The sequence below is a fragment of the Parasteatoda tepidariorum genome, chromosome 8, assembly GCF_982258835.1.
Source record: "Parasteatoda tepidariorum strain Cologne lab strain chromosome 8, Ptep-v5.0, whole genome shotgun sequence".
In the NCBI taxonomy this organism is placed as follows: Eukaryota; Metazoa; Arthropoda; class Arachnida; order Araneae; family Theridiidae; genus Parasteatoda; species Parasteatoda tepidariorum.
The window spans coordinates 35,612,798-35,625,927 of record NC_141762.1 but is presented as its reverse complement, the minus strand read 5'-3'; the positions used below and the strand labels follow the sequence as shown (position 1 = coordinate 35,625,927).

Here is a 13,130-nt window from a genome sequence, read left to right as displayed (position 1 = left end):
TGGTCTGAGAGGAATGGCCAGTTTCTTTTCATTTGCTGTTGGTCGTTCTCGCGTGGATCATGATATCAATATCTGTTTAAATAGTATTTAAGTTTCTGTTGAAGCTGATTATTTTTGCATCATTCTTTCTTATTGTTACCCATTTATCACTTTGTTTATGAGAGTATGTCTACCAGTTTAATATGCTCTTAAAATAAATGTGAAACTTCATTTTTTTATTCGCCTTGTTGACAAACAGATACAATGATATTCTGCGTCAATCTCAGATGTCACCTTTTACCTCACCCATGATGAAAAAGAATACATAATTTTGGCAATGTTTATCTCTAATGTGAAATTGGCATTGAATATTTTGAATTTATTTTTTGTCCAGCATAAAATGAGTACTAGATTCTTTCTGGCTTTCAAAATTAGGAGAATTTTTATAATTGGTCGATTATCTCCAGAACTACTAAACAGTACTAAATTTTGGTTAATTGAATTACCAAAATTTGGCTTGAAGATAGGTTGATAAAATACAAAAATATTAGCTGTTTAACAATTATACTACACAGGCATGATTGTGAGCAACACTAATCAAGAGTAAGAGAGTATCAAAGAGTGGTAAAAAAATGGTTTATATGGGGATATGGCCAACTTGTAGAGATATGCAGGTCTCAGCCCATGATTTTATTGCTGGCAATTTGCCCCACTCCATCAGTACATCTGTTTTCAGACACTGGTTGGTTCTCAGAGGAGGTTATGTGCTGTAATTATCGTCTCTAAAACATCTCATACACATAAGATTGAAATCTGGAGATCTAGCTGGTCAATCCATCTGGAGAATATCTTCATTTTCTAGAAAATGACTGACCAGAAATGCTCTGCATGGTGTCACATTGCCATCCACTAAAATAAAGTCAGTACCCACAGTACCCCTGAATAACTTTACTAAATACGGAATAACTTTACTTTTACTACTGTACTCCTAAATAACCCTTTACTAAATAACAGGGTCCCGAAGTTGCATTTTTTATGGAGCTCACAATCTTCTTATGCTCCAGTGGTTCTATCAGTTCTTTTAACAGTCTTTTCAAATCAAGCTTAAAGTAAAAAAAAAAAAAAAAAAAAAAAAAAAACTTTGTGCTTTTAAATTCTGTATAATTTTACAAATACAGTTGTGTCTGGCTGATATATTTTATTTAATTTTGCTTTGAATTGAGCTATTAAGAATTCCCCCCCTCCTAATAACTAATAAGTATGACATTCCAATCTCACTATTATCTCAAATTCATTTTCATTTTTATAATTAAAATACTATGTTCTTTTTAATATTAATTTATGTTCATTCAAATAAAACAAATTTTAAATTAAAATCTGAAAGTAAAAAAAGTGTACATAAATATACAATAAAATTGCTGTAGCATAAGCAGGGCAGGAGCTTGGAAATGTTTTGGCTCTGATTCCCAGCTAAATATGAAAAACATCAAAATGGCAAACTTCATGAAGCTGCTGCTTAACTTTTTTTTAAAATGCAAATAAATTAGTATTTAAAAGAAAAGCATTTTTGCAAAATTTGGCGTGGGGCAGGGGGTAATGGAGGTTAAGGTTCCACAATTTTGTGACCAACAGTATGGTTGTGGCATTGTGCACAGTCCACATTTAATTTCGAGACAAATTTGTATCTAAGCTGAGTTGGCTTCAAGCTGCCATTCTGAATCGAACCCCAGCTCTCCACAATGACAGTTTTATGTCTGTATCACTGAGCCATCGCCGCTCAATAAAATGGTATACATACACATAGTACAGAAGTTACAATAAAAAAAGTGACTAAAAAATATTAAATCTTACCTCTAATATTAAAGATTGGGGTTTACTGAAAACAATACTGCCAGTAAATCCATTATGGTTGAGAACAACAGTAAAAGAGAGATTCATGACACACTTAGTATAGTTTATAATGTATTTAGTCCTTGATTTTCTTTTTGCCATCATTTTGGCTATTTGCTATAATTAAAAAAATAAATAAATAAAATAAAAATAAAATTTACACATACTTCTATATTCTAACATAATATAAGAAGTTGTACTTATTTTTAAAATAAACAGCACCTTTTAAGCACTCAATATTATTTCTTAGCACTTAACTCTCATTTTTTCCCCCTCTATTATGTTGGCAATAAGTATGTAAATCCCATCCCCTTTACTAGTAATTTCTTATTAAGAATATTTTAAGTTACAGGGATGAGATTGGGTAAAAGGCAAAAAAACTGAATTTCCAAGCGAGTAAAATTTATGCATGTGTTATCGTTTAATAATAAATTCCAGACAATTTAAGATAACAAATTACAATGTGTTGACATAATTGTGCACTAATTTATTATTACGGTTAATCCCGTTTAAAGGAATACCATCGGTTCCAGTCAAATCTATGCAATTAAGCGGGTTATTCGATTAAAAGGGGAGTGCAATATTTTATCTTAAATTCTGATTTTTTGCGAAATTTTACTTTTTAATGGTATTTAATGCATAGTATAGCATTTTGATTAAATAAACTCAGTTTTATGATCAATAAATAATTATAATTAAAATTGTTTGTGTTAGTATCATAAAATATAAATGTCATGTAAAGTTACATAAAAATAAATCAATGTTAGTGAAAAGCATAATGAAGGTGCTAAAATATTATTTGATCCCTTCCGAAAAAATCTCTAATTTAAGATTGCTTTTTATACCAGTTTAATTATTGTCTCTAAGATTCATTGTTTTGCTTTATTACGATTAATTTAAATCATTCTTTTTTGCTCTCAACTTGCAAGCCAATTCAAAGTTATTTACTGGATTAAGCAATTATTCTATTTAAGAGAGAGACACTCTGTACACTAGCGTGTTAGGTTTTCTGAAGATTTTTCTTATCAAAGCTAACATGCATCAAGTGAGGACCACAAGACAAATCACTCTATCCCTTTTTTACATTATAAATGATGTGTGTGTGAAGTAAGTCAGAGGGGTAAAACCTCTTCGTTTACTTCAATGTACAAAACTGGCAGCAAGTTTTGATTAATTTTTCAACTTTACCCCAAACACATACTAATAAATAAGAAGTTCCTATTGAAATGACCACCTATAGTATCCTATAGTATACAAAATAAATCATAATTAAAACTTATTGAAAATAACTTTAAATGTAATTATTGTATATATAAATAAGCATATTAATAATTCATGCCTGTCAGCAATTAACCCCTTACCTGCTCAGTAAAATTTACATGATTCACTCCCCAGTGCCATCGTTTTTCACTTAAGTGCGGTTTGTTATGCGGTGTTTTGGTGGGGGAAAAAGATGCACGCTTTGCAATTTAAAAGCAGTTTACTTTCACAAGAGAAGAAAAAGGAAAAAAAAGAAAATAGAAAACTTAAATTAAAGAATAAAAATACAATGTAAAAGATGTTAAAACTTAGCTGTTGTATGATAAATCTTGAAACATGGTTGGACACATAAACCAACATCACATTCATTGTACTGATAGCGGGATTCTCGACAAATATACACGGGAAACGAAAGCGAAAGAAGAATATACCCGACCGTACTCAAATAGAAACACACAAGCAATAAATATTATGATATAACTTTTACAACAAATCACTTTAACATTTCCCCCTTTCCCTCCTCCGAAATTGGTAATACATACATTCATTGCAAACACTTTCATTGGTGAACACTTTCAAGGTCATTTTACTGCATGCTCAAGTCGGGGGTGTAGTTCTATTTATAGCAGTGCAATGCAAAGCATCGTACTTCGGGAAAGCGTAGATATACGCCTGCGGCAGTCAACGGATTGTCTGGCTGAGACGTATATATACGCCAGCAGCAGTTAAGGGGTTAACTGAAAAAGGAAAATTCCATTTTAGCCGGGGAAACATTTCTCAAAAGTAATAATTTTTTTTCTTCCCATTTCAGTACCACTTTATGCAATTAGGCGGGGGCAAAAAACAAGAAATAACTGTTTAAAAGGGAAAGTTTAACATTAGTTTTATATAAAATGATTTGGTTCCATTAAATTTTATTCGATTAAATGGGGACGACTGTACATAAATGGTTACATCTATACACAACATTTAGTAATAAAAAGTAAAATAACCAATTGAAAAATTATATAAAGCTAGAAATTATATTTTTCTTCAGTTCACATAAGAGACAATTATTATGCGAGAAACTGTCTGATTTAGCAAATTAAAACTACTGAGAACATATATTAACATTCCATTTTTTTCAATTATTACTGTTACATGATTTATAGCAAATATATTAGTAACATGACTTTTGAAATTATTTAGAAAAGAAAATAAATTTTTACAATTGGAATCACTATGTTTATCGTATTATAATCTAATCTAGCTAGAGCCCTGTGAAACATATCAATAACTTTGAAGTAGGAATTTATATTAATTCCTTAACATGCGAAAATTGCTATTTTAGTTAGAAAAATTATATGATAATCAGCAACGGTTTAGATAATTATTTTTCATTTGATAAGAATTTTGCATTTTATAGCATAAATAACAGCAACAATATTTTTTAAATTTTGGCGCTGAGTTAATTAACTCTTTTTCCAAAAAATAAAATAATTGAATTTAATATTTTTTTATTATTTTTGTTTAATTTCTGTTTGCTGCAAATGCTTCATGTTTCTGAAAACAAGCAAAAAATCCTTTAACAAGATTAAATTGCGTGTAATGCAGCTTGTGAATGAGGGTTTCTCCAGTTGGGAAAAGTTTTATACATTCTCGTATTAATAGCAAAACTGACAATAGGTAGGTGATTAATTTAGTCATTAGCCTATCTTCAAACATTTTTTGACAAATACTACTTTTTCTTCTTTCCAAATACAGAATGTAAGTTTTGAATATATTCTCCTCCACAGGGTGCGTAGCCAAATCTTTGAATCAAAAATAAGCACTTTTTAAAAACTTTTCAAGCACTTTACAAAAATTTTCAAGCACTCAAAAATTTCATATTGCATCAATGATATTATTGAAAAACAAAAACTTTTTATGAACAGTTTTAGCATTAAAAAAAAAAACACAAAAAGAAACGGACGTAAATCGAAACAATCAGTACTTTCCCACATCACCGAGTGAATTCAACTTGACTCTGAACTCAGAACAAAAGTACCCTTACCCCCTACATCAAAAAAGTGTTAGAAGTAAAATAAAATTGTAAATTAAAGAGAAAAACATTTAATAAGGATCTGACTCTATCCGCATTGGAGCACTCAGGTTTCAGTTTCGAGTGTGCGCATGCGCAAGTCATAACTTGGGTACGACATGAAGTCCGCGTGAATGATTACGTAGCGAACACCCCATTTTTCGTGAAATGCAGGGGATCCGCCAGATATCACTGAAGGAGAAAAAAAAATTATTTGTGAAAAAAAAAGCACTTTTTAAAAACGCCAGCTGAAAAAAGCACTTTTAAAAATGAAATCTCCCAAAAAGCACCTTTAAGTACTTTTTACAAACGCTACGCACCCTGCCTCCAGTTTCGCTGATGCTGTAATGCTCACAATCGTCGATAGAAAAACAGTCACCTTTATAGTAACTTATTGCAGAAAAAAAAACTTTTACAAGAAGTGCGATAGTTGACCATAAAATCACGAGAATACAAATTGCGATCTTGGATTTTAAAATCATGTGAATATAAATCAACATAATGGATTTTGAAATCACGTGAATATGAAACTCGATATTCGATTTTGAAAATGAGAAAATACAAACTGCGATATAGAATTTTTAATGTACGAATCATGATGCGTAATTTTTAGATCGTGAAAATATGAATCACGGTATATATTTTTTTAATCACATGAATGCAAATTTCATTTAGCCTTATTTTAAATTGCGAGTCTTATTTTAAAATCCGCAAAAATACGAAAATCGATGTTTGATATAATAACAGCATGAGCGAATCATGACATTGGATTTTAAGCTCGTGTGAATACGAATCGCTACATAGGTCTTTAAAAACGCGTAAATACAAATCATGATATCGGATTTTTAAATCTCGTAAATAAGAATCGCAATGTAAGACATCCAGATCGCGCAAATAAGAATCGCAATGTGTAACTTTTAAATCAAGCAAACAACAAAAAGCTGTGTTTGATACAAAAATCGCGCGAATAAGAATCGAGACATTAGCAGATTCCGGGCTTCAGCATCGTTTGAATTCCGAAAATACGAGCTATCTGGCGGGCGAAAAAATAGCTATCTGCGAGTAAAAAATAGCTATGTAGTTCGAATTTTCGGTTTATCTTTGAAAATCGGAAGTTTTTTTCAACGCCTGAATTTTCTGAAAAAACGGAATATTTATAAAAAAAGCAAAACTTTCAGATAATCGGAGTTTCCGATTATGTGATTTGAACCTTAAATGATTAAATGCCAAATTAAAACATGGTAAACCGAATAACATGAAAATTGATAAACTTACTAAATCTCAAGACAATAAAAAAAATTGTGTAAAAAAATTTAAGTGTATTTTGAACAATGTTCCATTTTTGTATCATTGACAATTGAGAGGAGATTTTTTACTGACGGTGATAATGATTGCCTCAGCTGCATTCTAGCATATATCTTTGGCTAGAATAAAATGTCATCTTATTAGAAGATAATGATAATTGAAAATATCATTTTGGGAAATACATTAACAGTCATTTTATGCTTTTTAAAACATAAAATGATTATATGTTTAGAGATATTCTAGATATGACATAAAATTAGCAACACTTCTCGCATCTTCCATGGTGAAGAACAAAATAGTTAAGTTATATATTTAACGAAATTAACTAAGAAGCTACTCTTCTGACTAACCTATTAAGAGAGTAATGCTTCAAACAGGGTAATGGTTTACACTGATATAAAATCTGTCTGGTCAAAAAAATGTAAAAATAACTGAAAAAGTTATAATCACTTACCTTATTCTCTTTTTCTATTTGTTTGTATTCATTTTTAGCTGCAAACAGTCTTTTGCTTTTCTCAGCATACTTTTCAAAAAGTGAAACTTTATCAGTTGTATTACTAAAATAAATATAACATCCAGTTTCATAAGAAAAAAATACATACAAATCTCTTTATTATAATGAGGTGAGATTGCATACTTCAATATCAATTCTTTTCATGTAAACTTAGTATTAGTACTCAAGAATTTCCTTTTTTGAGACATCAAATTTCCCCCCGCAAAACTTTTTTCCAAAAATGTGATAATATAAATCAATTTAGTTAATTATATGATGTGATAATATGTGATTTATATGTTAATTATGTGATAATATAAATCAATTTAGTCAATTATATGATGTGATAATATGTGATTTATATGTTAATTATGTGATAATATAAATCAATTTTGCCATCTAGTAGGCAATATTGGTCAAGTAAGTAAACTTAGAATTAGTTACTTAAGAATTTCCTTTTTTGAGACGTCAAATTTCACCCGCAAAACTTTTTTCCAAAAATGTGATAATATAAATCAATTTAGTCAATTATATGATGTGATAATATGTGATTTATATGTTAATTATGTGATAATATAAATCAATTTTGCCATCTAGTTGGCAATATTGGTCAAGCAAGCAATTATAAAAGAATGATAAGTAAGCAGTTGTCGGTTTATCTATTCCGTTTCAGATAGCAACGAATCATAGAGAGTTCGATCGCAAAGTGTCCCTTTGCGAAAATTTTCTGGAGCTATAGTCAATGATATACGCAAAGCTCAGAAAGGGCAATCTATGATAAACTTTCTAAAGGAGTTATCTTCTTGCTAAAGCAAAGAAATAATTTCCACACAAAAATGTGCAAGACATTTGTTTACACATAAACTTGGTCAAGTGCCTGAAACTAACTTATGATAAATAAGGCAAGACTTTGACTGTATTGTTAAGAAGTACTGGAAAGCTAGAAGCCTAGTGACATAATAGTCAAAGGCTTTCATTTGTTTAATAATAATAAAAAAAATAATAAAAAAGGCATATAACAAAAAGAAAATCAAATCAGAAATAAGGGTGGGGTCAATTAAAAAAAATTTGTAATAATACTGATTCAGCAATAATTCATTCTGCTGAGGAAAAGAGGAAGATAAAGAAGCAGCTTCGTTTGGAAAATGTTTTGGATTTCTCTTTTTAAGCTACTAGTTTTGACACTGAGAAGTCTAGTGCTTCTGTATTCTCATCTAGTGTAAGTAACTAAACACTCAAGTTTAAAAAAGAATAATCTCTCTATATTTAAAATAATTCGAGTCGGAAAGAACTCAGGAACTGTATTCCTCGGATGTAGAACATTATTGGAACTTTAACACAGAATTTTATAATTACAATATAATGCCTACCTCTGTTCAGAAATAACTTTCTCAATTTCTTTTATCTGAGTATCAATATCTTCATGGGGCCTAGTTGGATCAATTCTTGGTTTTGGATCAACTTTTTTTCTTTCCTCAATAGTCTTCTGTAAATGTAGATTGAAAATTATCACGTATTTATAATTAAAATATATATGAAGATCAAATGGTAATTAAATGAATAATCCCCAGAAACCGAAGCAGAGATGTATGATTGATCAGAGATGTACAAGCAATGGTTTGAGGAAGAAAATTTGGCCCATAAAAAGCATTATAAAATATTATTAATATTAAAAGTGTGAAAGAAAAAGATTTCAGAAAACATTTTTTCAGTCATGTTTTGTAGTAATGAGTTGCTGGAATAGTTTAAAGCCTCGCTTTAAGTTTCGTTGGTGACAGTGGGTTCAGCAGTTAAATGCAATTTATTACAAATTTGCACAATTATGTTATAGGAAAATATTATAATTTTAAAATACTAAAGATTTTTTAACCATCATATCAAAAATGTAATAATAAAAAATTTTGTTTTTTGAATACTACTTGAACTTTTGGGGTAAATGAAAATTTTAATTTCTAGCATTTTCCTCTTATATATGTTGCAATTAAGAAATGTTTATGCTTCAACACTATGCAATCCTGCCCTAAACTCAAAGGTATATCAATTACATTTATTTAAAAAAATGATTTGGTTATCAAATTCAACACAAAACACTTGTAGATGTCCAACTTAATAAAATAAAGATTAAATGTTATCAGTATTATCAGGTGACATAATGGATACTTAGAAACACAGGGTTTCAGAATACTCAAAATTTACTTCAACTGCAACAACTGGTTATTTTACATTATTAAAGAATATTGAAGTATGTTTCAAAAGCATAATAATTTCACAAAATGAACCCCTTTTTCACAGCCTTAAAAAAATTATTTTGCTGACGTCACAATAACATGCTATTCGATTACTTAAACTTTCTTGCAATATAAAAAATAACTCCATTTATTAAAAATAAATAAAAAGCTTAGTTTTTGATTAAATAGAACTGTAAGCTAGGAAAATCGTTTAAATAATTGAAAAATCAGAATAATCTGCATTTTAATTTGCAACAATTGATCTTGAGAAAAACTCATTTTTCATACATTCCTCTTTCAGGGTTGCAACAGAAAAAAATAAACAAAATAGTTGCTTTTAGTAGCCTAAAACATGAAAATTGTAGCCAAAAACTAGGAAAATAGTTGCCTAAATAAGAACAAAAATTCATCAAAAATATGAATAAAATTTTGTTAATGACTTAATTGACATATACCATGATCCATTCAGTCAAGTTGGTGGCAAATATGATAATTTTTATATAAACGTAAATGTTTATATATATATATATATATATATATACAGGGTTCATTCTAAGCGGGGTTTACGGGGCGGCCCGCCCCGTATGCCCTTTTGATATAAAATATCCGCCCTATTGCCCTTTACTCCTTTTATCCCGCCCTGATATAATTGAATGCGCCCTGTTGTGTCCCCTCCAAAAAGATACCACTCTCCTGTAAGAAAGGATTTTTTTGTCCTGTCTCCCCCCCCCCCCCCTCCGCTTAGTAATACTTTTCTTGAAATCAACTTGTCTTCCCTCTAGCTCAAAAGCTACGGGTAAATGAGCTCCCCCCCCCCTCTTTACTATTTCCTCTTGAAGTTAGTAGTTTAAATAAGAGATCTTCCAAGAAGTTCCTCAGGGAATGCAACCCCACCTGCAGCTGTGTGGGTTCCTATTTTCTCTTTTTAGAAAAATTTCTTTTTCTTAGAAATGGACGTATTGCTTATTTTAAGAAACCATACTGCTATGATGACGGTCAGTAGGCCTGGCAAGAGTTTTCCTGGAAAGAATTTTTTAAAGGAAGAAATCTTGTTCACAAAGCCTGTAGACAATTTTAGGGGTCAGACTAGGTCATATAGATAAAAGATACATTCTCATGTATCTTCTGAACCCCTCTGCCCAGCTTTATTCTTTTGAAGGAAGAAAGAAATTTTTACTTTTGATTTCAAAAGTGAAGGGACTTAGACAATTAACTACGCAATAAAAAAGCTTTTTTATCCAAAAAAAAAGAAAAAAAATTCTAATTTTATAATAAACTTTTTTTTACAATGACGCAATACAATTCTTACAATAATAAGTTTCAAGTTATGTTACATTACAAGTTATTTTAAGATATTAGCAAACGATAATTTTTATTCCGTTTTTTTTTCTTTTTTAATATTTTTCTCATTCTTTGTTGGCACGCTGCCAGAAGTATAAACATTTCCGTTTTTTTTCTTTTTCTTTTTTTACTCTTTTAAAATATTGTTTAGCGTTCTCGTTTTCATTAGAATTTGTCCCAGCAGTCGATCTTTTTATTAATTTGTTTATTTATGTTATTACTAGTGTGTGCAAAGGTATGACTGCTCCTCATAAAAGTTGAATCAAGCACACAATTTATTTGTAGATGAAGCATACTTAATTCAATTAATCGTTTTTTTCCCCTTTCTTTCCTTACTTATTATTTTGTTCGACTGTTCATCCTAATTGATACTAAATAAGATATTTTGAATAGGAAACGTTTTCATACATTTAGAATTTTTTCTAAATTTTTTACTCATAACTGAACTGACAGAGTGATGTAATTATATCGGTAAATTTAAATACGTAACTTTCCTTTATTTAATAGTATTAAATTTATTTATAGCTGTATGCTTGTACCTCAAAAATATTAAAAAAGGAAATTTATTTGAAGATACAACATGTGTTATTCGCAAATTTTTTTTCTTCTTTTTCTGAATGATCACAATGCAGCTTTAATTTGGCCGCCCATTTTAAATAGAACTAAATAAATTGATAAATTAAGAAATTGTTTTCTTTCTTTAATAGTAACTCGTTTATTTGACGATATTTTTCAAATCAGGTGTTTGATTCGACACTATCACAATTACCAAGCCGATTGATAACTCTATGTTGTATTTTCCATATATTTAAATATGACACTTCTATATTGTTACTTAAATTATTTTTTTTCTCGTTATTATAGAAATTTGGTCATTATTTTTGCGCTTATTGCAATTTCGGCTATGATCTATATCACATACCATGATGATTTGACAACGCATTGTAATATTAGATAGATTAATTTAAATACCAAACTTTTTTCATTTAATATTTTTCAGCTTTTTATTTGTTTATTAATTTATTCTTAATATCAATGTTATCGCTTTGCTAACTCTGCGTTTGTAAGATCGTGCGTCGTAAATATTGTAAATTGAATTTATTTGAATATAATGAGCAAATTTTTATTTCGATTCTTCTTAAAACTTAAAATGTTCATTTAAATACAATAAAAAGTGCTGCGGTCGCAAATGAATCTTTTTTAATAACTTATTTATTTACTTTATAATCATTTGTAATTGCTTTAATTGTTTTATTTTATTTCTCTTAATCACAGGGTCCGTACGCGCCAGACTTGATAAGTCATGGAATTGTCATAGAAAAACGTAATTTTACTTGTAACGTACTTGTACGTCTTTGATAACGTAATTTGCGACATTTCCCCTTTCGAAATTGAAAATTAAGAAGGAAAAAAAAGTTTTTTTCCACACCGATCTTTATTAGGTGCATCCATACCCAGATAAAAAAAAATCTGAATTGGCAAAATCAGTGTTAAGTCTCGCACTCAGGGGGCGTCGCCTTTAGGCAGTGCAGTGACAGTGATTTATAATAGAGAATCACTTAGGCTGTTCCATGGTTATTCAATGGTACTATAAGAAAGTTGAACAGTGCGAGCGTTAGTTTCTTACACTTCAGATAAGTTATATATATTCCTTTTTTCTTTTCTTTTTTTTATATAGTATTACTTTTTGTGCTGATTTAGTAATTATCATGAAAGCAATTTTTTTTTTTAGTTATTTATTATTAATTTCGTTTCTTTAACATCTTAATTTATACTTCTTTTTTTTTATCTTTTTATCCATCTTATTTATAATAATTTTTTTTTGTAACAAAAAATCTTGACTAAATGCATTTTTATTATTTTTTTTCGGGTTTTTTTTCCCTTCTCTTCTTGCAAAAGTTCATGAATTGATGAAGTACGATTTTACTTCGCTTCAATGCAGATTATTGGGTAGTATTTTTATTACATTAAATTTTTTTAGAATGACTTAGTTTTTGAGAAGTTTTTTTATTTATTAGTTTGTTTATTTTTTATTTATAATTTCTCCGTTTATTTTTCGTTGTCTTGCTGCTTTGTTTCATATTTTAGGATAATTTATTTTATTTTTTAGCAGACTAAAATATGCGATTTTATCCTTTATTTTTTTGCTTGTACTTTGATTTGTTAGTTTCTTTTTAGGGTGATTTGATATTAAAAAATATGCCTTTTTTAATGTTTTTTTTTTTTTTTTACATAATTTATTTTTATTGTAACACTTTATTACAATCTTATTTTCCTATAATTAATATTTTAATTGATGCTCATGTATTGGATATTTTAACTGTTTATTGCGTTTTTGTGTTAAAAAACAACGGTAGCGCTTTTGTGTTCAAAAATGTTCTTACATTAATTTGGACTTAATTTTGATTTCACACAGATTATTTATTTGTATTATTTTTTTAAACAACTTCGTAACTATAAAAAAGTTTATTTTCTATTATTTTTTTTATTGTTGCTCTGTAAATTCCTTTAGTCTTATTTACCCTTTCCTTGCAATTATCATAGGGGTGCACAACCTGCGGCCCGCCTACTACTG

The 13,130-nt window shown here is 29.3% G+C and overlaps 1 protein-coding gene across 4 annotated transcripts in view; it reads right to left on the bottom strand.

Moving 5' to 3' along the window:
* LOC107440428 (structural maintenance of chromosomes protein 6) overlaps window positions 1-13,130 on the bottom strand; it is a 74,641-nt gene that overhangs the window by 4,681 nt on the left and 56,830 nt on the right. For all 4 annotated transcript variants that reach the window (XM_087150106.1, XM_087150109.1, XM_087150107.1 and 1 more), the window contains exons 21-23: window positions 8,357-8,472; window positions 6,948-7,050; window positions 1,831-1,986 (exon numbers count right to left, since the gene is read on the bottom strand). In XM_087150106.1, the coding sequence (XP_087006232.1) occupies window positions 1,831-1,986; window positions 6,948-7,050; window positions 8,357-8,472 (375 nt within the window). The remainder of the gene's footprint in view (window positions 1-1,830; window positions 1,987-6,947; window positions 7,051-8,356; window positions 8,473-13,130) is intronic.